This window comes from Poeciliopsis prolifica, unplaced genomic scaffold (genome assembly GCF_027474105.1).
Source record: "Poeciliopsis prolifica strain line A6 unplaced genomic scaffold, Auburn_PproV2 SCAFFOLD011, whole genome shotgun sequence".
Classification (NCBI taxonomy): Eukaryota; Metazoa; Chordata; class Actinopteri; order Cyprinodontiformes; family Poeciliidae; genus Poeciliopsis; species Poeciliopsis prolifica.
In genome coordinates this window covers 2,934,627-2,961,376 of record NW_026562386.1, presented here as the reverse complement: position 1 = coordinate 2,961,376, position 26,750 = coordinate 2,934,627, and the positions used below count along the sequence as shown (strand labels likewise).

Genomic DNA, 26,750 nt, shown 5'->3' with positions numbered 1-26,750 from the left:
GCTGCGCTGCGCTCCTGATCCCTGCCATCCAGCACATTTCACTGCCATGCCAGAGCTGCTCCCAATCTTTTTTTTATGCGTATTTCTGACTCCAAATGGGCAGCTTTGTTCACGAGGCAGTGAAGCATCAAAAGTGGTTCACTCTCTCATAATATGCAGCCTAATTTCCTGGCCCAGCCTTAATTCTCTGTACAGATTAAGGCAGCGGGAACAGCTTGTTACGTCGCGGCGCAATCAAAACTCAAGACTGCCAAAGCAGAGATAGTTAGGAAAAGTGTGGCTTTAATGTAAACACAACATTCGATTGGCTCAGCACAAACATTCCACATGAGAGCAACCAATAAACTACTGAATAGGATGGGGGTGCAGCACAGAAACATTCACAGTAAAAAAAAAAAAAAAATCTGGTATAATCATAATATATATATATACAGTACGGTGCTTTTTAGGGTGAAAATGGAGACAGGATGTGAGGACTGACTGATATGTGATGGGTTGAAGAGAGTACAGGGATGGGAGGGGCAGTCTGGGTGAAAATGAGGGGCTGTACTTTAAAGTTCCCTGCAAACAGAGAAACATGACGGGCGGTGGAGAGAGAGAGAGAGAGAGCGGGTGGGGAGGGTTAAATCAGAAAACCTCCCCAAACAAAGACCGCATGAGGTGAGGGTTCACTGTTCTACACATCCAGGGGCCTCGCAGCAGCAGCAGCAATGCCGGAGCCTGGATGTTGATGCAGAGCTGCTCGCGACCCTCTGCACCTCGGTGTTTCATGAAAGGAAATGAATACAGTGCTGTGAAGAAGTTTTCACCCCCTTACAGATTATTTCTTCTGGCTTTTTGTTTTTTTTAATCACGTCTGTCAACGAACCAAAGAGAAACAAAGTCATTCGTAAGCATGAGTCTGGACGGAGTTACAAAGCCGTTTTCAAGGCTTTTAGCTACAAACCTTTAACCACAAACGGAGAAAACATGGAACAGTGCTGAGTCTTCCCAGCCTACCTAAAATATCCGTTAAGAGTTGGTCGACGCCTCATCATTCAGATACATCTAAAGCACTGCAGGCCTCGTTTCCCTCCGTTAAGGTTCATGATTCAACATACAGGAAACGACCGGGCCGAAACTGGGTCCTTAAGAGTCGCAAGGCAAAACCCAGGGAGAACCGTCTCACATTCCCCCTTTGATATCCTAATCGTCCCCACAACTTCTAGGAAAATATTCAGATATTGTTTTAGATGATGCGTCCTGTTGCATCTGGCATGAAGCTAACAGCATTTCAGAAGAACATATCAACAGTCAAACACGGCGGTGGCGGTGTGATGATCAGGATAATGAGCTGAAGCACAACAGTCGGAGTAGTGCAGGGGAAAACAAAGCTAGATGGAGGTTTTGAAGCGGTCTAGTCAAAGTCCAGGCTTAAATTCAATCAATATGACGTGGCATGATCTAAAACGGGCTCAAAATCTACGCAGTCTGCAAGGGGGCGAGTTTTCACAGCACCGCATGCGGCACGGGACTTTTCTTCTAGGTGAGAGGGAGACAGAGGCATAAATAAGTCTTTCATTATAATAAAATCTGATATTTAAATAATATGAATCAACAGTGTTGAGCTCTAATTTCTGACCCTACTGCCCTATTTGTTATTCTCAGATGGTTGGCACCAATGTTTCTCTTTGTTGTTGAAGAAATGACTCTGGACACAAGAATCCTCTTTCATGACAGCCGAACCCAGTGGGACAGACCTGCAGGCCGGCAGTTTGAAGGAAAGTTAACACAGCCTCCTTCTTTTCTGTGCGTCCGCGCCCCTCAGTCACAAGACACCGTCATCACCATCATCATCATCATCATCTCCACCTTCACACTCAGCAGCTCGTCGCGTGGAGCACCAGAGGCTGAAATCAGAGCGGAACGGGACGGCGTCCTTCCTCTGCGTGTCTGGGCCAGGCTGGGGCTGAATAAACCTCTGGTGCTTCCAGCCTTACAGAACATTCAACTTAAAAACACATTTTTTTTAAAACAAAAAAAAAAAAAAAAAAAAACGAAGAGAAAAGAAAAAAAAAACTGGGTGGTGGGAGGGTTTAGAGTTAAAACAAAAATGACGGGGATACAAATCATGGCAATGATCCTGTGTGGTGTTTGACGGCAGCTCTTTGGGTCCCATTTGGACGTGTAGAATTACATATTTTTGTATTTAAGAATCATCAAAATTATCATTATTAACACCTCACACACTCCATGACGACCTCTGTGCTTCTGGCTCTGGGCCTCAGTACAAGCCGCAGCCTCTAAGGTTGTTTGCGATAATGATGTCGGTGACGGCATCAAACACTACCTGGATGTTCCCCGTGTCTGTGGCACAGGTCAGGTGACAGTAGATCTCCTTGTTGGGAGAGCGGTTCTTGCTCTCAAACTGAACCTGAATGTAAGCCGTAGCGTCTTCGTATGTGTTAGCACCTGCAGAGACAAGAGGGCCAGACGTGACGCTCGGCGCGCCCGTGACGGAGACGAGCAGTTGAGGGACGAGGGTCCGCCGACTCACCTGTGTATTCTGGAAAACAAATCGTCAGCGGCGACTTCTTGATCTTTTCAGCAAACAGATCTTTCTTGTTGAGGAAGAGGATGATGGAGGTGTCGATGAAGAACTTGTTGTTGCAGATGGAGTCGAAGAGCATGAGGGATTCGTGCATGCGGTTCTGCAGGAGGAGGAACAGCACTGAGGGAAATCTCTCCAGCTCGCTGCAACAGATCCGCTCCAATCACAGAAATGTCACAGGAAACTGAACTCCGGCGGAGTTGGACCACCTCTCCTGGTGCAACGCAGACACTTCATGATTTTATGAACGATCACTATAACGCGCTGCTCTCCCTGAAGAATAAAACTGCTGCTCCATCACAGCTTCTACGGAGTTAAAATAGGGACAAAACTGGAAGCTGAGCTCCCTCTACAAGCATGATAAAGTGTCTGCAGTGGCTACCTGAGCTGTTTTGACCACAGTGTTTTGGTCCTCCAGGCCAGAAGAAGAAAAGCTCTGCTGATACCCAGGGTGAGAACTAAAACTGCGGCGCCATTTTCCTACATCGGTCCCACTGGGAGCATTTTCTGTATTTTAAAAATGCTATCAGGGATTATATTAACTATTTGTTAACATTACATTTATTATTTATGCTTTTATTTTTAGTTCTGTTATTGTCTTAGTTTATTTTTTTCCAATTTTAGCAAGTTTTTGATTGATTAGTTATATCTTATTATATTATTTATTATTTAGTTATTCAATTATTAAGTAATCCATAGCTGCAAAAAAACTAAGCTTTCATTTTTTTTAATCAAGTTGCTTTGCTTAATGTATCATTTCTGTTGTAGTTACTAACAATTACAACAATCATCTCTTTTGTTTAACCTTTTTGTTGTTTTAAATATTTGAAAAAGTCATTGGAATTGCAAGCTTTGTTTTTTCTGTGTCGACCTTTTAATGTTTCCTTGGTTCTTCATCATTAAGAATAGTTTAAATCTGTATCTGATCTTACCGGACTGACTTGACCATTTCCCGCCTGTGTAAATCACTTTTTGTTAGTGTGAAAAATAATTCATAAACTCCCTGTGACAGACTGAAGGACAGTGGCGTAAACGGCCGTTAGAAAAAGCACCGTGTTTCCCCAGTACTTACGGTTGTTTCGTCTTCGTGGAGCACCTGGTCATACCCGCTCAGAGCGACGCAGAAAATGATCGCTGTCACATCCTCAAAACAGTGGATCCACTTCTTCCTCTCTGACCTCTGACCTCCAACGTCAAACAGCCTGGAAACAGGGAGCGTTTCAGAGCAGGTTCAGAGCAGGAGCTAAAACTGGTGACATTCAGTTCTCACGAGATGCAGCAGGGCCTTTTCTTTTCCCACCTGAAATGGAGATTTTTAAAGGTGAAATGGGTTTCGACGATGCCGGTGGTCTTCACTCGGGTCCTCAGGATGTCCTGCTCCGTCGGCTGGTAGTCTGCCGCCCCGATGCGGTCTAAACTGTCCAGGTAGCTGTTGACAACAGGAGAAGGAAGAGATGTAAAACTTGCAGGTCTACTGTTTTCTTCTTCACAAAAACAGCGGCTTCTTGTCGTTGCGCTCACTATTGAGCCGAGTCATTGAGCTGGTATTCCCGGGCGCGGTTGAAGCACTCCTGAGTCCCCGGATCGGCCCAGAGACGCTTCATCGCAGCCAGAAGCTCGGCAGAGTACGGCTCCGTGTCCTCCATGCGACTGACGACGTCACACACCAGCTTTGCGTCAGCCTGTTTCATAAGTTCGGGGGAACAGACACAGAAATATGATCTTGTGAATTATTCATCGCCAGCTGAGACAGTTTGGTGAGCTTTTTTGTAAACTAACTTCTTAAAACTGCGCATGAATAAATTCGTCTGACGGTCTACACCCAGCTCTTCTCCGACACGTTCGCATTTCAAGATTATATTAATAAAATTGAATTTGCGAGAGGTCAACTCGCAAATTTGACCTCTCGGTGAGACTAACTTTTCTGTCCTTGTCTCCAAACTCAATTGTCAGCGAGTCCATGGCTCGAAGGATGGCTGCCAAGCTCTGGATGGTGTTGCTGTAGACCACAGGCTTATACTGCTTCACATCATCCCCAGAAAAGCCATCTTCATGGATAATCCTGCGGGCGTACAGAGATATTATCAGACAGGCATGAGCCTGGACTAAACAGAGAAGAAGGGGGGGAAAAAATAGTCTCAAATGTCCATATGTTCCTACATTTCAAAACAAATGACTTATTACAGTAAAAGCTTCACTGTTCCTGCTTTTTCTGGAGCTGCACATGCTTGTCTTTCTTCCTTCTCTGTCATGCTAAAGTGGAGCAGGAATTGATCCCATTCGCTGTCTGCGATGTGTAATTTGGCAGTAATGTGATATTTAAATCATTTATAATGCATGACGAGCGATGGAGTGAAATCAATCTGAGCACCAAATCAATCACTTCCACCAGGCACAATTAAACTCCTTATGATCTGGTCCATCAGGCCCTGCTCGGCCCGACTGACTGGATCTATAAGGAGGCCGACCCGCAGTCCAACATTCATCGCATCATTCACAAACACCGACTGACATCCGATGAGGAAAACAGATAAGGGATCACGCTTTTCATGTTTCCATCTCATCAGGGCACATTATGAAAGGATGCTTCGCTGCAGAGATCAACCACATGGCCTGAATCTGCAGCACCATCATCAAAATTAATAGTTTTATGGAATTTTAAAAAATGGCTGCATTTTTGGGGGTTGCAGATTATGATTCCTTTTATTTTTCCTATTTGAAAAAAAAATCAACAGCTTATATTTTACTGCGGGAAATATCAGTTTTGCTTAAATGGAAATGTTCCAAAAAAAAAAAAAAGTTGGTTTTGATTAAAATGTGAACTTTACTTCACAAAACTGACTAAACTCTTTGGTTATATTTTGAGACAAAAAATATTTTATGCTATAACTAGCACATACAGTCAAAATAACTTGGGCTCTTTTGTTTGAAAAAAGGCTCTGAGCATCAAAAGTGCTGGGTTTGCACAATTAGTGTCTCTTTAAAAAGCATTATGAGTTATTAATGAAACTCCTTCTGACCAATAAAAGTGCTAAAGAGGAAAAGCACAAAAATAGACACCACTGACATTTCTGCGGCCGACAGGCGACAGCGGCATGCCTGTTTTATTCATAAAATCCACCCCGCTGCATGCATCGTTTTACCTCACTTTATGACCATTTTCAAGCCTTTGGACAGACACCTCATGCCTGTTGACACTACACTTCAACTCCTTTCTCATGAACGCGACCAGGACAAGGATTTGCACCGTATGTGGCAATGATGTCATCACTGCTCGCCTCCAATACCTGCACTTTACGACTCAAAGTGAGCAGTAAAACCCATCCATCCGCTGCCTGCCCAGGCCAGGGGAAAGGCCCTGAGAGTATTTGCAAACGGTGTTTTTGAGGAGTGAATTGGGTTCAGGGCAGAGCCGTTACGATATGCTGCAACCTGGGAGCACTGGGAAGGGTAATGAGGTTGAATGGAAACAAGAGGAGGCTGGGCAAACTTCTCCCAAGACAAATGCTCGGTCCCATTTCACCTCTCGCTCCTCGTTCGTTCCTGAGGGGTCGGCCGAGCCAATTGTTTATGTAAAGTAGAGGGAGGGAGAAGCAAAATACGCTCACAAATGTCAAGATTTCCCCTGTTATCTTCTTTTAGGAAGGCACAACAACCACTAAAATGTCCCCTTTGAAGAGTTCTCGTGTTAGCAGAATACTGTAAACCAACACAAAATGCTGCAAAATTACAAAGACTCTTAACTTTTAAGATTCACCTTTAAAACAACCAGTAGAACCTTCTGATAGATATGGAGTAGCAGCAGGAAGACCAGCCATACAATTCTGCAGCATCTTTTTTGATGATTGCACCAAATGTACCATATTGGAATAGAAACATAAACAGTACATTTGGTCTTTTTTTTCTTTTTTTTTTTTTTTTAAGTACGCCTGCTGCAGGATTGTATCTGCATGCCAAGAACACGATGTGCACATGAAGTCAAACGTGTTCATGTAGTAGAAATAAGTGAGAGCTGAGAATGCATCGGCTGCGTGAAGGAGTGCCCCACTTCCATCCGATTTAATATACAGGTACAGGGATGACCCAAGGAAGCGGGACCCAGGCGTAAGATTGCAGGGAGGTATGAGTCTTTTCGTGCTGAAACATCTTCAACTCGACTAAGAGGTTTAGGGAAGACAACAGCAGCAGTCGTTTAAAACATCAAAGGGCGATTTAGATTAGACAGGGGAAGGTTTAGATGCGGTTTTAGAAGCAATATTTCTGAGTAAATCCGCTTTATAGGCAAAGTACTCCCGGCAATATCGGGCACTTAAAGCCATTAAGATTAAAAGCAGAGGTATTCACTAATGGAGCAGTAGTGACCTCACTGTAATTCACACACACACACACACCCTGTACATATCCCTAGCTGCACACTCCCTGTAGTCAAGCGAAACCCTCGTTAACTACATTTCAGCACCCCCGGCGGTGAACAGCACCCTGGGACGGGCTCGCTGGCTGGCGGTCTGCAGGAGGAGCTGGAGTCACCGGTGCTCCTCTGGGGCTTCGGCCTCTCGAAACATGGCGGCCCAGCCTACCTCCGTGCAGACAGGGGAGGCGCAATCTCGGGCCTTTCACTCCGACTGAGTTTGTCAGCGGAGAAAACGAGGCCGGAATTTGAACGGAAAAAAAATAATAAAATAAAAACTAACAATAATAAAGTAAGGGGCACTTACTTCATCTGCTTGACGATGGTGCTTTTCCCGGACTCTCCGCCGCCTGCAAAGAACGGAGGCAGTGAGATCAGCACCACGGAGAGCACCTCCGCCCCTCCGCCGGCGAGGCGCGGCGCCGCAGCCTCTCCTCTTACCGAGCAGCAGCAGCTTGACGTCCTTGGCGGCCACCAGCCCGTCCTCCTTCAGGTTCTTCTCGATGGCCTTGCTCCGGTCCAGAGCCGCGCGCTCCTCGGCGCTCAGTGTACATCCCATGTTTCCAGGCGAATGAGCGATCCCGTCGTCTCCCCAGTCCGCCCTGTCCCTCGCCGACTCTCGGTCGCTGCGTTACGTCTCACTCCGCTCTCTCCTCCGCGCTGGCCGCTACAGCATTAGGGCCCGGATTGAGGGCGAAACGGAGCCGGGATCCCGGAACGGTCTTCTCTCCGCGAATGCGAGCCTGTCGCTCCGTGCCCTCGCTCAGAGGGGGTTGGGAGGTGGGGTCGTTGTGACAGAGCCTGCGGGGTTGTCAGGTGGGGAGGGGGTCTCCAGCTCGCTCGCGCGCTCTCTTTCTCTCTCTCTACAGGGCGGCGCTGAGGATGACGAGCCTGCGCGCTTTCGGAGTATCTTTTCAAGGAAAGCGCAGACGGGATTGTATGGCAGGCCGTTGTGACATATAATCGAAGAGGCGGCTGTGATTTACCTCAGTAGGGCAAATAACTACAAGTACACAAACATTGCGACTCAAGTAAGAGTGTGACCGCTTCAACATATTTTTACTCAAGTAGAAATGAAAAGCAACAGTCCGACAAGTTACTCAAGTGCAGAAAAATAAATAAAAAAAAAAACACCACAAAATCAACCATTTAAAGGTGCAGTATGTAACTTTTTTTTGTTTTTTTACATATTTGGTAAAACTGTCTCCCTGTCCTGACAGTGTACTATGAGACAGATAATCTGTGAAAATAAATCGATGTCCTTCCTCCCGGGCTGTCTGAAGAAACGCACCGCTCCCTGTCAAAAGCAACCAATCAGAGCCAGGAGGAGGGTCTTAGCACTGTCAGAGTACTGCTCAAAGTGCGGATGGCGGAGAACTCACTGTTACAGGAAAATAGGTTATCTGCCTTCATCAGAGGCCATACTAACTAGCATGAGCATTAAAATAGGCTATGTTAGCTGCAGGTAGTACAGCATTAAGACCTGCCTCCTGGCTCTGATTGGTTGTTTCTAGATAGCACTGGGAGAAGGAAGAGGAGGTTGATTTTTTCCACATATTACCTCATCCTGTCATGACAGAGAGTTTCAACAAATAGGCTATGTGAAACATAGTTTTATAAACATCACACACTGCAGTTTAAAGCGGGTTATGTGTCACTCAAATAAAGTAAAAATACTTTTTGACAGCCAGAGATCCACCAATAAACGTTTTGCTTTTCTTAACTGAAGATCTTTTGATAAATATGTTTTTTTTCTGTAACTGAAACACAACAGAAGGGAGTGAGAGGTACATTACTGGCTACTACAAGCTTCCTAAAGCGAAACTCAAAACGTTTTTGTAACTGAAAAGCAACAGAATGAGAAATCACTTCATAACACACACATCTTCACGCTTCGCTCCAAAATGACGCATATGCTCCGTGTTTTATCAAAGAAAACAGACAGCGTCGAGTGTAAGAGCCTACCGAACAACATAAATACTTACAAACACTAAAGTTTTCCAACGTAGAAAGCGTATAAAATGCATTCAGAGTTTATGAGCCGTTTACTTTCGCCTAACGGCCTAAATCCTCGTTGACATGGTTACCGGAGCGGTACACGTCACAGATAGTTTGTTGTCAAAGAGAGCTCACTCGGCCGTGTTTCTGCGAACACAATGGGACAAAAAAGTCGTTGGTGACACAAGAAACACAGAGACAACAGGGTCAAATCTCAAACTGATTAAAACCAGTCGGTTAATATTTAAAAATTACATTATCAGCTGGACCAAGATTGGTAAAGTGAAAACACTTCATATAAATTACAAAATAACAAAATCGAGCAAAATAAAGAAACATTTATCCAAATCAATTTCTTTCAATATAAAATTTAAGAAGCTTTAACAAAATGTGCGACTATATCTGGTCATTTTATTAGGTTGAAACAAGCCTGTTCTTCATTCAGTAATGTTACTCACAGTGGGCTGAGCATCCAGAAATGTTACTCAAGAGTATTGATAATAAAATCACTCAAGTGAAAAGTAAAAAGTACAACACTGTTAAAACAAAACCAAAAAATTATTAAAAGTAAATGTTTGTCCAAAATGTTACTCGAGTAGATGTGACTGGATAAATTGGTCACTATCCAACATATAATACAACACTTCTGTTTGAAATAGTTCACACTCGAGATTCAAAACTGAGATCCATCTTGGAAAAATAAAAGCATCTGATCACCAAGCTAAATCAGAAATCTTACCAGAAAAGTCAGAAGATACCAAACACTGGCAGTCCTTGGATGAATGGCACCACAGGCAGGCCCCTCAGCCACATACAATCTGAGAAATCATCTGGGATTCACAGCATAATCCCAGATCATTTCTCGGATTCTTGGATCCACGGTTGTATTACCAGTTAACTAGGGAAGTTAAATCCATCTGAATAGGAACATTTCCATTTTTAAAGTTTATATTTCTATCCCAATCTGAAGCTAGAAAACAGTCTTTTTATTATTATTATTTTAATTGTTTTCAACTCCTTGAAAATGTGCCTTTTTGAAATTCTAATGGCGGGACGTCCAGATGTCAGAGTGGCTGTTGTCTTACAAAGTAACAGCATTGTGACGTAAGCTGTGTTTTTGGAAAGTTTTTCCCCCCTTTTTTTTGACAAGAAAAACTGAATAATGGACGTCTGCGCCAAATATTTATATGATAAATTGGCCTGCCATACCCAGAACTGACCGCGCGAGACACACCTAACAATCTGGTTTACGTCAGAGCCGCCGAGCTCTAATCACGTCCGATGAAACACTGTAAAAAATGACAGAAATATCGAAGTGGCGGGTGTCGCTCCGTGGTCTGGAGTCACTGGGGAATCAACTGAAATGTCCCAACTCGACCGCCGTCACTTGTCCTCTGTTCTCCTGCACCTGGGTGACGTTTAATCGTGTCAACAACATAAGTAGGTCTGAAAAACAGCCGGTGTGGAACACAGAGCAGCAAGTGGACCTTTAATTACGACAATAACATGGCAGGAAATCCACGTACAGTCTGAGTTATTGATGGGTGTTAATTCGGCTGCAATGTAACATTAAAAAGCCAATATTATAATCAGAAACTGAATTTTCTGATTCTCAATTATATCTGATATTACGTTAAAATAAAATTATATATTACAATTTAAGTAGTAGAAAATATGTATAAAAATATAAAGTACGTTGCAATGAATTGCAATGTTGAAAAGCTAACACTGAAAAAAAGAAACTCACTATATTACCCACAAGGATACAACTTAGGCATTTATCACTGCTATTCTAATGATGTACAAGACAAATAAAATAAATTTTGCATCTATGAGCTGACTGAAAAAGTTTTTTTTTTTTTAACAGTACAGGATGTCCCTGGAATACTTGGTAATAAATTACTGCACCAATATACTGTACAATTACTGACATAATAAACCTTTTAATTGCCTTTACACACCTGTTTAGGTGCACCTGTCTGTGCTAAACAAGCCACCAGGCATTTAGCTATTTTCAAATGATTTAGCTTTTTGATATCGCTTATGGATTGTTTGAAAAAAAAATATCATGATGTAAGTTTTATGCCAGTTTTTGGACATTTTTTGTTTTACAGTGTAATGCTAAACTGCTACCATGTGTTACTGTAACTGAAGCTTTTTCAAATTTGATTTTTCACAAACAAAATGTTGCTGTTTGTACAAATTACTCTATGTTTCTCAATGGTGGCGGTACCGCCCCCACTGGGCTCCAAATAAAACATTTTCAGCTCTGCATCTCTCTTCACCCATCTTCAGTTTTTCTCTCTAGTTGTCTTTAGCCCCGTCTGTTTCAGCGCTCTCTCTCTTTTGCTCTCTTCAGTTTTTTCTCTTTAGTTGTCTTCACCTCTGTCTCTCTTTCAGCTGATTTCAGCTTTGCTTCTTCAGCTCTCCAGTTGTTTTCTCTTTTTTTTTTGTCTCTCTTGAGCTATTGTCTGCTCTTTTTCTCTTCGTCTTGCTTCAGTATTTTCTCTTTTCAGCTGTCTCTCTCCACCGTATGGTTTGGTGCATTCTTAAAGCAGATCTGCATTCTCACTGCTGTTTCTAAAGAAAAAAAACAATCTAGTTACTTCCAATGACTGCTTGGCCAATGTGGAGTTTGTGCCCATACCATAAAGCTGCAAAAAGTACGCGTGATAAAAGCTTCTAATCCAGCCATCACATCTGGATGGATGGTCAGTCAGAGTATGAAGCGTGGAAGAGTGGAGGGGGTTGAAGCCAACCGTCCATCTGATCTATGGTCAGCATGGTAAGATACACACACACACACACACACGTTCAGGAGCGACACCGGGAATCACTAATTCAGTCGTATGCAGAACGTGCACGTGTGTGAGTGACTGAGTGATGGCGGCGAACGGGGGAAGGATTAACACCAAATTACACCTGAGGGAATTTAGACAAAATTGTGTTTTCAGTTTTAATTACATTAATGCATCAAACAGAAACATAAGCCTTCTTTCCACAATCATTTAATTTTCTAGGACCCATTATATCAGAGAGAAAAAAAAAAATCAATTTCCTTCAGTTGTGCTGTCACTAGAAGCAGGACCCAGCAGGTTCCATCTGTAACATGATAAAAATGGTTCACACAGTGTATCAAACTCCAGATTGCATTTTCTTTTAAACAGTGATGACAGATTACTTCAAATAAACAAAAGATTACAAATGTTGATCGGAATCTCTTTCTCACCCTCTCACACACACACACATACATAAACCGTGAATTCACACACATTCACACACACTTGGTTCTGATTCAAACATGAGGAAAGTCGGGAACAGCTACTCTGAATGTAAAAAAGCGGCGGGAGAACGTTTCCACTGCCACAGAGGAGCCCGGCCTTCAGTTTGGCTTTTAAAACTCGCACACAGAGTTACTCTCGGGGCTGCATGCCCAGCATGTTTTCAGCCAGGCTGGTGAGTTTGCTGTCCTCCAGAGCTCTGACCAGTCGGCTCAGCTTGGCCGCCCTCCCCTCCGCCTGAATGAAGCGGCTCAGCAGCTGATAGGCTTGCTCATACAGCCCTTCTCTCTCGTACTCGTAGGCCAGGTTGTCAATGGCGGGGCCCTTCAGAGCGCGACAGCTCTTCCCCAGGGCCCTCCCCACATGTTTCCACTGACGGCCCACTCCGTTCGAAAAGCTCTGAACATCTGCCGGTGTCAGCATTCGGTCCTCTGGTGAGCCAAAGGATGAAACGCCAAGAGAGAGAGAGAGGGGGGGGGGGGGGAAAGTTAATTCTACTTAGCATGATTATGTAAACATCAAACTTTTCCCAGAATACGTTACAAATTGAAATTTCTACTTCATAAGAGGGCGGCATTGCTGTTACATTATGTTGAAATGCTTCAAGTAGGGCTGAAACGATTAGTTACGATAATTAATCAATAGCTTTCTATAGACTGAAAAAAGGTCACTTGCTGAAAGAACAACTTATCACAGCAGAAACTAAGCCAAAATTATGCAAAAAAAAATATTGTTTTGCATTCTAGGCAAAATAAAACCTTTTGTCTGTAAATAGTTTAAGCTTCATCTGGTTCAAATTCTACACTGTATTCATGTCAAGTCGAGCAGAAATGGCTGAACGTTTCACATGTTTAGGTCCTTTGCTACAACTTTGAAAGTATGTTATTGCATATTAGGTAATGGTGTCTTGAAAAAAGTGATCTAAAATGCTGGCTTTTCAAAAATGGTTCAGGATTGTGAGATATTTATCCAAATCCAAGCAGAAAGTCCTCTAAGCAGTCAGCTGCTCAGTCTGTTCATTTGGTTGAACGTTTTGTCATCAACACAATCGTTGTTAGATGGTTAGCATCGTACATGTTTCTCTAATGTACAGATAAAGAATTTAAAAGTAGACTATAGGTTTAAAAAGTTTTTTGGACCAAATATAGCTGGCTTACATACTGACTCAATATTTCTTAATATACTATATAGTTAAAAATATTTTTCAGCCACTTGTTGTCATGTTTTTCATGTGACGCGATGCTCCGTCATGCTAACAAATACTCTGGTGATCACCAAACAGAGCCTGTTGATATAAATGGTTGCTATTCATGGAGGTTTTTATACCACTCTTGATTCACTCGACTCTTCTTGGGGAAATGTTAACAAGCCCACTTCCTTCAATGAGATGCAACCGCACATGGACTGTGGTGGATCTCATCTTTTGCTCTCCCATTAAATGATTTCCCAGATGTCCCAAACAATCAGGATGAGTCATCAGAGAAAATCACTTTGCTCCAGCCTCTGTCCTCCTGCTGCTAAATTTCTCTCCGTTTCTTGGCTTCGCTGGGATTCTTACTGCCAAACTTGAGCATCATCCTGTGAAATCCTCCTCAGTCGGTGCATCCAGGTGCTTGTCGGACTCACTGAAGCTCCTTCTTGCAAATGAATCTACAGCCTTGAAGTTTCTGAAGCTCCAGAAAACTGTTATTTCAGCTGCAACATCCCGAACAGTGATTTTGTGGCTAACACAAGAAGACATCTGCTCCACTTTACAGCTAGAGTCTGCTCAATGGATTAATAGTGTAGCTTCAGCTGCACCCTTTAACGGCGTTCCCCGTGATTTTATGTAATACCAGGGCAAAAAATACACTGAAAATCAATATGCACCTCTTCTATGAACAAAAACTGAAGTTACAAAATCTGCAAAGCACAACATTGGTAGCTTGTGTTCATCAGCTAGAGGCTATGGGTCTGTTTGGATCGGAGCAGTCGGTGCTCAGAGGAGAGCAGCTGCAATTAACTCTTATGAGAAAACAAATCAAACAAGTAGCTGCAGGCCTGCAAGCCAAAAGCAAAACAACCAGCTGAAAGGGCTGAGAGACGATGGAGGTGAAGCGGACACTGTCTGAGTCACTGGGTGTCGGTAATAATGAAATACATGTCAGACAGATTTTTCATCCTACAAAATAAGAGCATCCATTAGGAAGTTGCAGGAAAAAAAACAAAGTGAATAATTTTTATTTCTAATGGGGAGTCATGTTTTATGTAACATCCTAAGGCTTAAAGGTAAGCCACAAATTAATGTAAAATTGTGGCGAGCCACTATGAAATCAACCCAAACATGAACAGCACATTTTGTCTGTTTGAACTAATCTCTCACCACAGACAGGTAGCAATCAGATGGATTAGAGTCAGCTGGAAACGGCACCAAATTCAATATTTAATCAAAAATGGTGGAAGCCGTTCAGGAAACATGAACCTGACAGTTTGTTGCGTTCAGGAAGTTAGTCTGGGAAATGGAGAAACAGAATGAAGCTCCCAGAAGGAGATCAACACCAACTCTGTCTCATTGGATAGTAGTGAAAAGTTGAATGAAATGAACAGTTTTCATAGATTTTCCAGATTTTTTTGAGTTTTCAATCAACTATAAGGTAATATTAAAGTAATTACTGGAAACCCTGACAAAGAATTTGTTGTGATGATCACAGCAATAAGACTTTCCATAAGAAAAAGAAACAGAAATATATTAGTCAAACTATTTTAAGTTGTATTTTCCTCAAAATTAAAGTTTTTCTTTTACTGGAGAAAATTGATCCTGTGATAGACAAACAAACTTATTCAATGAATGGATGGATGGAGGGCTGCAAATATTGATTATTTTGATGATGATTAATTGATTTGTTGTATTAAAAATGTCACATTCTGCAGATTTTTTATTTCATCACTCAAGCTTTTCTATAAAACGTTAGAAATACATAAAAAATTGAGTAAAGAAATAATTGCATTTTTAAAAAAATAAGAAAATAAACTTTTTATTGCCTAAAATCCAATTTTATAAGAATCCTTAAGTGTATGCAAATGATGCATCAGCAGCTAAAAATAATTCAAGCTCAAACACATGAAAAGCTTGACTTACAATCAATATAATTTTGGGCTGATGGTAATTATTTATTCTATTAACCGATTAATAACTGAACATTAAAAGGAACCCAATAGAATATTTTTCTTTTTTGATTTTTTAATATAATTTGAACCGAGCGAGGCTAAAATTAAGCTACTAGAGGAGTTTTGGGTCGAACATATTTACACACAAAATTTTATCTTATATACAAAATGTTTACATAGTTTGTACAGTTTGAACTTAATTACTAGTCTAGATTGTGATGTTCTTTCAGCCAATCACTTTTTTGAGTCTTCACACTACAGTTAACAACTAATTCGTCACAAAATTAGAAACACTTGACAAGTTTCTCAACAATCAATTCATTCCAATGAATCAGATTAACCATTTCAGCTCCAGATGGATGGACACAACATCAAATATATACCCTTTCCACGCCCCTCCTTGTTTAATCCTTTAAACTCCACAGTGATCCAGAAGCCTTCAGACGGGGCAGGAAAGCTGAAGGTGTTGTTTTTACTCACCAAACACTCTGTTCTGAAACTTGAAGCAGTTGCTGGGGACTGGGGACTCTTCCTGTGTGACCGTGGGGGGCGGCGGTGCCGGACCCAGCGCCTGGCTCTGCAGCTGCTGCTCCAGATGATCGATCTCTTCGTCACGCAGGCGCTCCGGCTGACACACATCAACGCTTACACTTAGGGCTGGACAATGTACACATCTCCATAGACACGTGGTCAACAACAACAGGTCAGAGAGGCGTTTTGTAAGACTAAGAAACAGTTTCTACCAAGAGCTGATGTTGACCAGAACACAGCTAATCAATCTAAAACCTGATCAATATTCATTCTGCTTAGCATCCCAGTTGCTTCTTCGTGTTTCTACCATATTTACTGGTACTCTTTGGTTACCTAGCAACTCAATCGTTCTACGGTTACCTAGCAACAACCTGCTGAGTAAGTAGCGCAGCAGCAGTTTAAAGTTTCACCACTGAGCTTCATAACTGCTTAAAAATGAAACAAAAGCAACAACAAAAACAACAGCCCGGAGTGAAAACTGTGGATAAAACAGGAAATGTCACCTCAATAGTTTGGCAGTACTTCAGGTATTCAAAACAAATTAAGAATTATTGCCATGAAAGTTTTGTTTTAAGTATTTCGGCCATGTCGTCCAGCCCTACTTACACTTGTTACACAGGATTAGCTTGAACTACTGACATGAACAAAGTAAATGAAAGGTCCAACCTGTGAAAGGTGGATGTGCTGCAGACAGACAGCCAGCTGGTCCAGACACAGATCCAGGTTCTGAGGCCCGGCCTTCAGCTGGGTTCGTACGGTGAAGTCTTGGGGAAGGCCGAGCAGCCGGCACGCGTGCTGGTTGAGGGACTGGAGCACCGCTCCGGAGCTGTAGCTCTCCAGGAACTGCTGACATGCTGCCACATCCACAAATTTCACCTCCACCCCCAGGAAGGGCTCAGCATCATGGACCTTTAGGATGTCGTAGCCTCCCAGACCTCCCGCAGAATCTGGCCGAGGGAAACACTGATTAATTAATGCGACAGCCTGGAAAAGCTTCCCTGTGTTTGTGCCTCATCCCTGGTGGATCCTGGCTGATGGGTTTACCTCTCAGAGTCAGCTTGATGACTTTGAAGATGATGAACTTCCCCGGCTCGCCTTTGTAGAGAGCGAGCAAATCCACGTCAGGAAAGAGCGACTGCAGGAACATGACGGCGCATCCCGTCCACGCTCCCCCGTCCGCTGTCTTGTCCGCCATTTTCTGAACACAGTATGGTTAGACTGTCAGAGGAAGACAGCAGAAACAAATCAACTGGTAAAAAATAGTCTGAAATGAGGACCTTCACCAACTACTTACAGTACCTCTAACTATTTTAGTATTATGTTGATTATTAGGACAATTAATCAGATTTTTTTATTTATCCAATGAAAACTTTTTATATAATATTAGAAATACATAAAAAATGCAAATAAATAATTTAATTCCCCTTCTAAGTGAAAAAAAAAACCATTTTATTTCCTAAAAATGCATCAAAACATAATTTCCTTATTTCTTTATTTGTAGGAAAAGATTCATTTGCAGCGAAAATCTAATTACATAAACATGTAAAAAGCTCAGCTGTTTCTGCTCAACGTAGCATCAAGACAATACGGGCTTTTTAATTAACTAATTAATAATTAAATAGCAAAAGATGCTTAATAAGAGATATTTTTACTGAACGTTGACCAGGTGGGGCTAAGCATGTGCCACTTTAGTAGTTTGGGGTAGAATATATTTACAATAGATTTATTTTATTTTAAATGATAAATGTATATAGTTTTTGTGAAATGTACTGCTGTGAATATGTTGTTTGTTCAGCAAATTGCCTTTTTTAAGTCTGTGTACCTTAGTGATAGACTATTAAATTATGAACAATTATTTCTATAATCGATTTATCACAATTCATTAAATCCCTCATCCGATTACCATAATTGTTTCAATCTGAAGTAAAACCAACTCTGAAATTAAAGTAAACATTTTGAGTGAGGCTTTCATTTGTACTCTGCCCCCTTTACTCTGATGCTCCTAAATCAAGTTCTTAACAACATGGATGAAAAGATTTATCAAATATTATGTTTAGATAGATAGATAGATAGATAGATAGATAGATAGATAGATAGATAGATAGATAGATAGATAGATAGATAGATAGATAGATAGATAGATAGATAGATAGATAGATAGATAGATAGATAGATAGATAGATAGATAGATAGATAGATAGATAGATAGATAGATAGATAGATAGATAGATAGATAGATAGATAGATAGATAGATAGATAGATAGATAGATAGATAGATAGATAGATAGATAGATAGATAGATAGATAGATAGATAGATAGATAGATAGATAGATAGATAGATAGATAGATAGATAGATAGATAGATAGATAGATAGATAGATAGATAGATAGATAGATAGATAGATAGATAGATAGATAGATAGATAGATAGATAGATAGATAGATAGATAGATAGATAAAAAACAAGAGCAGGCATTAGAAGATTTTTTCATGGAATGATTTCATTGAATTTTCACAGAAATCGAAGCCACTAAATAATCCATCAGATGAAACACTAAACAAATCAATAAATTTATGTTAATTAGAAACGTACCAATAGCCTCTCACTGCCTGATCAATTCCTTTTCTTTCTTTTTTTTTCAAGTTTGACCCGCCATTTATAATTTTGGACTATTTTCTTTCCAAGAATGATGACAGTTACAAACTCAATGGAGTAAATTTTAATCTAGAAATGAAATTTAACTAAAACTGGTAATAAAAGATATGTTTATAAACTTTACCTTTTGTAGAGGTAACTTTAGATCCAACAGAAAATAAAGGAGTTAGAAAATTATTCTGGATCATACATGAAAAAAAAAAAAAAGTCTTATTTGAATAGCGCTTCTCTAAACAGTCAGACAGTTTACAGGAATCAAACACAATCATAAAACATTGCAAATAAAACCCAAAACAGAATAATAGTGACTCATTAAAAGCTAATCTAATGCATATTGTCTCAATCAAAAATATGTGTAGATGCATTTCAGTCTGAAGAAAGTAGGACTTTAAGTTCTGATGCATTCATTGGGCTGGAAGAGGACACGTCTTACTGGTGCATTCCCAGTGTAATAACCCAATTACACTGGTATTTTACGTCATTAATTCATCATTTGGCTGTGTGAATATAATTAGATGAGACTCAGAGCTACACAGTGATCAACATTAAATCAAAACCTTTTTAATTTCGTCCTCTGACGATGGAGAATCACGTCACATAACTCTACCTAAAATAGACGCCACTGCTCTCTTGGGACCCAACAGCTGTGAACCCAGCCCACCTGAACTTTTCTGCTTAACACCGCCTCCTTTGAAAACCCTCATTACATAAAAACACTCATAATCTCATCGCTCCCCTCCCCCTGCCTCCGACGTCTAACTCCTGTACCCTGAATGAACCACTGCAGATTGCAAACAAACTCTCTCCCTCAGCGCTGTCTGCATGAAGCAGCAACCTCTGAGCTGGATTATGATGCATTTCCTCATATTTCACTAATACACTGCATGCTTGGCAACCAGATCTGGGAGAATGTCTAACAACTTATCCAGTGTGCAGTTTTATGTGATCCTATCTACTCTGAAAGTAAACTGCGAGATTAGTTCAGCAGCTGCATGAGGATTACACGACCGCTGGGAGCTTAAAACGTATCGCTTATCTTTGGCTGCCAAAAGGTTACCTCTAGGATTCCCTGGACAGATCATCCCACGATCATCCGACGGCAAAAAATGTTTTGAGTCACCCGGGAAAACGTTCACAAATTAGCAATCAAGCTTTCTGATGGGGTTTAATAACCGTCTGCACTGGGATGGACTGAAAACTCATGTCACACTGAAGAAACATAATATTGTAGCACGTATTTTCCCCCATATTCAAGTTCAAATATCTTAATATACTTGAAATAAGACAAAACTAACCTCCAGGTAATTTTCAATAACATATGAGAGCTTATTTTCAGTGAATAACTCCTTAACATTGATGAAAAAGTACAAGATATACGTGAACAGAGGTGGGAAGAGTACACAAAAATTGTATCAAAGTACGAGTAGCACTACTACAAGTAGCCATCCAAGAAACGACTCAAGTAAGAGTAAAAAGTATTTGGTTTCCTTAAGTACTGAGTAACTGATCAAATGATCAATTATTTACTATTTAAAAATGACCTAAGATGGATCAATGTAGATAGAATGTAGATGATGTACATTATATATAGATATAATTATGTACATGTAATATACATTATATGTACATTATATGTACATTAACCACATGTAATGGTTATCTAGCATTATATGTTTTATAACTCAGCTGATTGACTGAATATGGTATAATCAGTCAATTAAAGAAATCAAAACTGATTTCCAAAATTAAGGAAATTTGAAAATTAGTTAAACCTGCATTTAAAATGTCTAGTTCTAAAAGTTATGACCTTCAGTCATAACTAATATTTTTTTCATTAATATTCAGGAGCTACTGACTTAAAAACAAAATAACTAATGATAAGTTACTTCTAAGATAAGTTCTCTCTTATTTTAAGTGATATTTTCACAAAAGTTTAGCCAAAACATACTTGGTAAAATTTTGTTTTTGCATCGTAGGAAAAAATAAAATAAGGGGAAATAAACATTTCCCACATTCAAAAAGGCAGAAACCTGTCGTTGCTTGAATCTTGAACAGGTTGATTTTTATCAGCCGATATGCTCCACTGTGTTCACCTTATTTGGGATTGCAACATTGAAACAGGAGCTTTCCAGTGAGGTGCAGGACATAGCCGTGGCTCACAGAGAAGCTGGAAGTCTAGGAGGAAACTGGCCTCCAGGCTGCATGTTTTGCCAACAGTTGGGTGTGTGAGAGCTCCAATATTCTGCAGAGCTATGGATATTTCTAAAAGAAAACTGAACACTAAGCTGTATTAGTATTTCCCACGTTATCACAAAGACAGAAATAGAAAAGCATAAATGGAAGGTTGCTGGAGGCAGCAACACAACCCCCCACTGCAGGTGTACTGACCTCAGTTAGCACTGACGCGACCTGCCTGTCACCTGGCGTTGCTGCAGAGGACCCCTAGGAAACCTGAGATGACCTCAGGTTTCCTAGGGGTTAGGCGGCTGCGTGTTTCCAACATGAGCATCCCTCATGACAGAGCCAGGCATTGGGAATGAAGTCACGTGTGTAGCAACAGCTGCAGCTGGCAGCATTCACGCCTTTTCACTACAAATATCTGAACCTCACTTTAAAAAAAAAAAAAAAAAAAACCTAGCAAGTGTAAAAAACATGATCCCCTAAAAAGTCTTATTATTCTTCCTTGAATAGTTGCTTTGTACAGGCCATAGTGTATGCCTTATACAGACATGTTCATTACATTTTTTCCACAAAATCATTCTTAGGTAATGAGATTTTATACTGGTTAATTCTGGCTATTTCAGAATGAGCTGCTTTAAGTTGTCTTGTCACTTTAAATCCCAATAAGCTGCTGCTGGCCACGCCCCCAACTCAACGTTTACACTCATAAACAGAAATGGCTACAAATGGATGCACAACTACACAATTGTACATCTTTGAAAAGCAGAAATGGAGCCTCCAGCACAACAAACAAGGATACAGCAAGTGGTTTCTAAATGTTAAGTCAACAACAAAACACTTGTCTTTTCCAGCAGCCATTAGTAAGGAGACCAAAACCAGTTTGATTGGTTACCGACACAGTGGCAGAGGATTGTGACGCAACAATCGGGAGGATTTTGAGACAACTCATTTTTACGGCCACTAATGCTGTTGTTTACCCATAAATGGAATCCAGTGAAAGCAGTTTACTACAGAAGTAACTGAAAACGGTGACTTATGGTGACCCAGGCCAGACAAGTAATCAGAAAAGGTAACTATGAAGCTTGTTGTAACTGTGGAGCAGCTGCAGAAAACCACAACTCAGGTGGGAGAAACCAACAGAAGAACAGATATCAGCTAGAAAACACATTTCTGTGTATACTTATAATTAAATGTGCTAAAAGAGAAAGACGTCAACCATACAGACTTATTGGAGCTAACTTTAGCAGCAACCTGCTCCTTTAAGCATGTGACATGTAATAAATCAGTCTGAGCAGGCAAACACTGACACCTCGGTGCAGAAGTGGGATGTGGTTTTTGCTCCACTGCAGGAGGAGGCGAGAGGACTAGCTCAGGGATTCGTGCCAGGTGAGGTTAATTAGAGCATCTGCTGTCTAATCAAGCCCTCCCTCTCTCTCCTTATGCAGAAGCGAACTGAGTCCCTGGAGACCGGTTGGACTCCTGCCAGTGTGCATGTTTCCATTAGTGTTGTTGTTTTAGTTGTGTTGTAGATTGGAGGTGTTGCATGGAGCACACAGTGTTTCGAGCTCAAACAGAGCAGGTGGCATTCAGACAATCACTCCTGAAGCTTCCTCAGACAGCAGAGGGAACCGGAGCAGCAATCACTGCTTCTAACACACAACTTATTGTTCCAGGTAATTAATGAGGGAAAGACATATTTGGCAGCTAAATAGGCAGCTCTGGAAAAAAAATTAAGAGACCTTAGGAGATCAGTTTTACTTTTTGTATGTATGTGTTTGAGTAAAATTAACTACAGACAACATGTCTCTAAATTTCCAAGTAAAAATTTAGTATTTATTTGCAGAAAAAGAGAAATAGTCGAAATAACAAAAAAGAAGCAGCGTTTTCAGGGCTTAAATAATTCAAAGAAAACAAGTTATATCCATTTAGAAACAACAAAAGTCATGTTTAACCTGAGGAAGAGTTCAGAGATCAGTATTTGGTGGAATAACCAAATATTCCACCAGTGATCTCTTAACTTTTTTCAGAGCTGTAGGTGTTTACTATTAAATGTATAACTATTTAATTATTCATTACATGGCTGAAACAATTATTGAACATTTGGCAATATATTAATCATTAACTGGAGAGTAGAGAATAATAAAGGTAACTTGTTGAAAGAACAAAGAGTAATTGAGACAAAATTGTCTAAAAATATATATACATTTTGCATTTAAGGTGAAAAATGTTCATATATATAAATGAAAATGTTCATTTTCTTATTTTAAAAGAAATTAAATTATTGTCATTTTTATGCATTTCTAATATTTTATAAAGAGGCTTAAAGAGGTTAAATAAAAAATATGGAGGATGTGCCAATTAATTGACAGAATAAATCGATTACTAAAATAATTGTTAGCTGAATCCCCATTTTTCTGGTATAATAATATCAATCTTTTCCTATATTTCAGGCCCATTACAAATGGGAATGTTTTTCAAGAACATTATTTGTGCTTGTGGGACTATAATTGCTGTGACACACATTTAAAAAGTTGTAATAAATATTTCTTATCGTCACGTTTATTATCACAAAGGTACTGAAAAACGTTGTGATTCCAGTGCCCTGGTACATTGTTTGTATCCTAACAACAGTCCAACTAAATATTGAGAAAAAAGTTTTTTTTTCATTAATACCTAGATGTAGAAATGATGTAAAAGTGGACCTTTCTCTTATCATATGACCAATAAAAACACACTTTATCTCTGACATATTTTAAAGTCTGGTGTTATAATTTCAGAGCCTTAAAGCGAATCGGTTCTAAAACTGAAAATCCTCAAAGCTCATTTTGCCATCAGTCAACTGGCCCTTTAACCGAATCTCCCAGTCAAAGTAAATATCCCAGTGGCACAAGCCAGGAAGTGAAGTGAGCAAGCGAGTGAATTATCTAATTAATAATTAATGCACTCTTCAGTTTTCACTTCAGGGTTTCTGCATACCAGTGTGCCAAGCATCTTATCTTCTCCCAGATTTTCTTTCTAAACTTTATATCTGGGGATTTTCCACCCAGTTATTTCAGATTTGACATTAACCAAACCTTACCATCAGTGCAGAGGGGCACTGAATTACAACGTCCCTTAGAAAACTACAAAACGGCAAAGAAAATATCTGCTGGCACACATTGAAAACAAAAACTAATTTTTTTTAAAAATCGATGATTTAAAATTGATCTTCATACTGTTATGGAAGGAAAAGACAAAGCTGGGCTGAACGTATTGTTCCCTTCACAATACGCGTGTCGTTGTGATATAAGACTGTAGAGATTATCATTTGGCTCATTTCTCCTGAAATGGTTTTGTTTATTGTAATCTATATAGACGGGAGGCATTATGTCGAAACAGGGAACATACTAAAAGGATTACAGGATTTCAGCTTATCGACTGCATGTAACAGGCATCGCTCTCTGTCCAAAAAAATATTTCCAGTGTGGATAGAGTATTTCTTGGTTATTATTTGTCTTTAGGAGAAAACTAACTACAACTTTACACTACAAATACTAAATAAGATCAAGTTGGGCTTTTTACATCTAAAAACATAGAGATTTCCACAAAATTAGAAAACTATTCCATGCTTTTTAATATTTTTGCATTTTGTCATGCTAAAAGCACAAACATCATTGCATTTTATTAAGATTTCAATTGATAAACACAAAGTTGCTGCAAAGTGGAAGCAAAAGGTTAAAATATTTGCAAATAAAACTCTGAAAAGGCTTGGTGAAGGCCTCAGAGGTTTGTTAGAGAACATCAGTGAACAAACAGAATCACAGAGAAAGTTGTAAAAAAAAAAAAAAAAAACAACAACTTTAAGGTGCGATTAGTTTATAAAGCAAGAAAACGTGATATACAATAATATTGGTGAATTTTTGAATTTTGCTGTGACAGTATGCTTTTCTATAAATAAAAAACATTCAAATATACAGTGTTGATGCCTTTCTGCTTTGAGTCAATTGCAAACCCCAAATAGTGAGTAATCTGTCCAGTTAATGAAAAACAGTTTAACTCCTTATTTTAATCTCAGCAGCAGTATTTTATGGCAAACGCTGCCTTTGGCTGCATCAGATTTTAAGCAAAAACGAAACGTTTTTTTATTGACAACATGACGACCTCCTTAAACAATTTTTGTTGCGTTAACAAACTAACACAACCAAATGTAACATTGGACCAAGGAGAATAAATCTGTAGTATCTTTACCTCATCTTTAATGAAGTGCATGCATTTTTTTTATTATATGGCTGCCGAGTATAAATGGTAAATTTGCAATAAATTGTGCAGCCACAACTGAATAGAGATTTCAACATCTCTATTAAATCAAACATCTAACCATGGAAACAACTACAAACTACCAACACATAATAATCCACTAAAACTGGCTGGTCTGTACAGGAGGCAATTGTTTAGAAAGGCAGCCAGCGTGCAGGTAAGAAAATACACTGCTCAAAAAAATAAAGGGAACACTCAAATAACACATCCTAGATCTGAATGAATGAAATAAATATGAAAATAATTTCCACCTGTTGTCTACTCCATTTGCACAACAGCAGGTGATATTGCTTGTCAATCAGTGTTGCTTTCTAAGTGGACAGTTTGATTTCACAGAAGTTTGATTTACTTGGAGTTATATTGTGTTGCTTCAGTGTTCTCTTTATTTTTTTGAGCAGTATATATTAAGATTTCACAACACAATTTGGCAAAGACGTGGAGAAAGACGCTCTGGTCAGATGAGACCAAAACTAAACTTGATGGATGTAGCAATGGAAACTAAATCAACCTGAACACATCATGCCGATGTGAAGCAGCATCATGCTGCAGGGACGCTTTTCTTTTAAAAATAAGAAAAGGGTCAGAAAATTAGGTTTTTCAGTCCCAATGTTTGTGGGTGTACTATGAGAAATGTGAATGCGTATTTTATTAACACAATGTAAGTAACACAATGTCTTTCATTAATAATATCCATAAAAATACTATCAATTGAAATATAGTTTTTACTGCTAACTCCATCGTGCGTTTTACTTGAACGCACGATGTTTCAGACTGTATTTTAGAACAGCAGCATTACTTTTCCACATTGCTGTTGCAAAACAACTTGTATGCCGAGTCAAAGTATGAGATTAACCAACAAGCTTCTGCAGGAATTTAACACAGTGCTACACCAGCGGACCCAAAGCTACAGATGATTTAAGTTACAATAGAAGTTGGTTACTTGTTAAAAACTGTAACTATTCATCAGTGATTGGACCGTGTCGTTGATTTGTGTGCAGACTGAGACAGAAACTGGGTTTTATGTTTCTGTAACGTTGTGTTGACGTCGAGATGCTAGTAGGAGACCTTACACACAGCACAAGTCACAAAAACATCTTTTTTAATTATTGCCGCGCAGTTTAATCACACAAAAACAAGCTCGCCGGACTTCTAAGTAACTCTTCCTCTGGCACGTCGTTAGGTAAAACTTATTGTGGGGACAAACTTACCTCAAAAGAAAAAAAACTTTTATGTTGTTCGGCAGCGCTTCCTCCTGACAAATTACTGTTTGACATAGAAGTGACTTCCTGGCCTCTCATTGGCTGAGTGGAAGCGAGCTTGCCTGTGATTGGCTGAACCCGGCACGGAGTTGAAGAAAAAAATCGGTGCCCAACAGGAAGAAGGCGGTCCGCCCTCCAGTTAATGTAGGACAAAACACCCAATAACGAATCAGTCAGCATTTATTATTAAATAATTATAAATATATATATATATATATATATATATATATATATATATATATATATATATATATATATATATATATATATATATATATATAAATAAATAAAACTGCTTATGTTTTGTGTCATAGCAACACTGTGAGCTAAAATGCTGCTCATTGTAACTTTCACTTACATCCTGTCTGTCTGATTTGTTTACCAAAGGAAAAAGTTGTAGT

General features: G+C 39.9%; 2 protein-coding genes across 2 annotated transcripts; both read right to left on the bottom strand.

Annotated features, from left to right (window-relative positions):
- Positions 1 to 262: 262 nt before the first annotated feature.
- Positions 263 to 9,072, bottom strand: gnao1b (guanine nucleotide binding protein (G protein), alpha activating activity polypeptide O, b). The gene is made up of 9 exons (XM_055036396.1): positions 8,984 to 9,072; positions 7,440 to 8,001; positions 7,306 to 7,348; positions 4,511 to 4,652; positions 4,112 to 4,272; positions 3,891 to 4,019; positions 3,663 to 3,792; positions 2,537 to 2,690; positions 263 to 2,451 (listed from the first exon to the last, which is right to left on the bottom strand). Exons 2-9 carry the CDS (start codon positions 7,555 to 7,557, stop codon positions 2,264 to 2,266), a joined length of 1,065 nt encoding a protein of 354 aa, XP_054892371.1. The 5' UTR covers positions 7,558 to 8,001; positions 8,984 to 9,072; the 3' UTR covers positions 263 to 2,263.
- Positions 9,073 to 11,922: 2,850 nt separating this feature from the next.
- tradd (tnfrsf1a-associated via death domain) lies at positions 11,923 to 26,388 on the bottom strand. Its single transcript, XM_055036333.1, has 5 exons — positions 26,299 to 26,388; positions 17,000 to 17,153; positions 16,622 to 16,902; positions 15,905 to 16,052; positions 11,923 to 12,708 (listed from the first exon to the last, which is right to left on the bottom strand). Exons 1-5 carry the CDS (start codon positions 26,386 to 26,388, stop codon positions 12,410 to 12,412), a joined length of 972 nt encoding a protein of 323 aa, XP_054892308.1. The 3' UTR covers positions 11,923 to 12,409.
- Between the last annotated feature and the right edge of the window lie 362 nt (positions 26,389 to 26,750).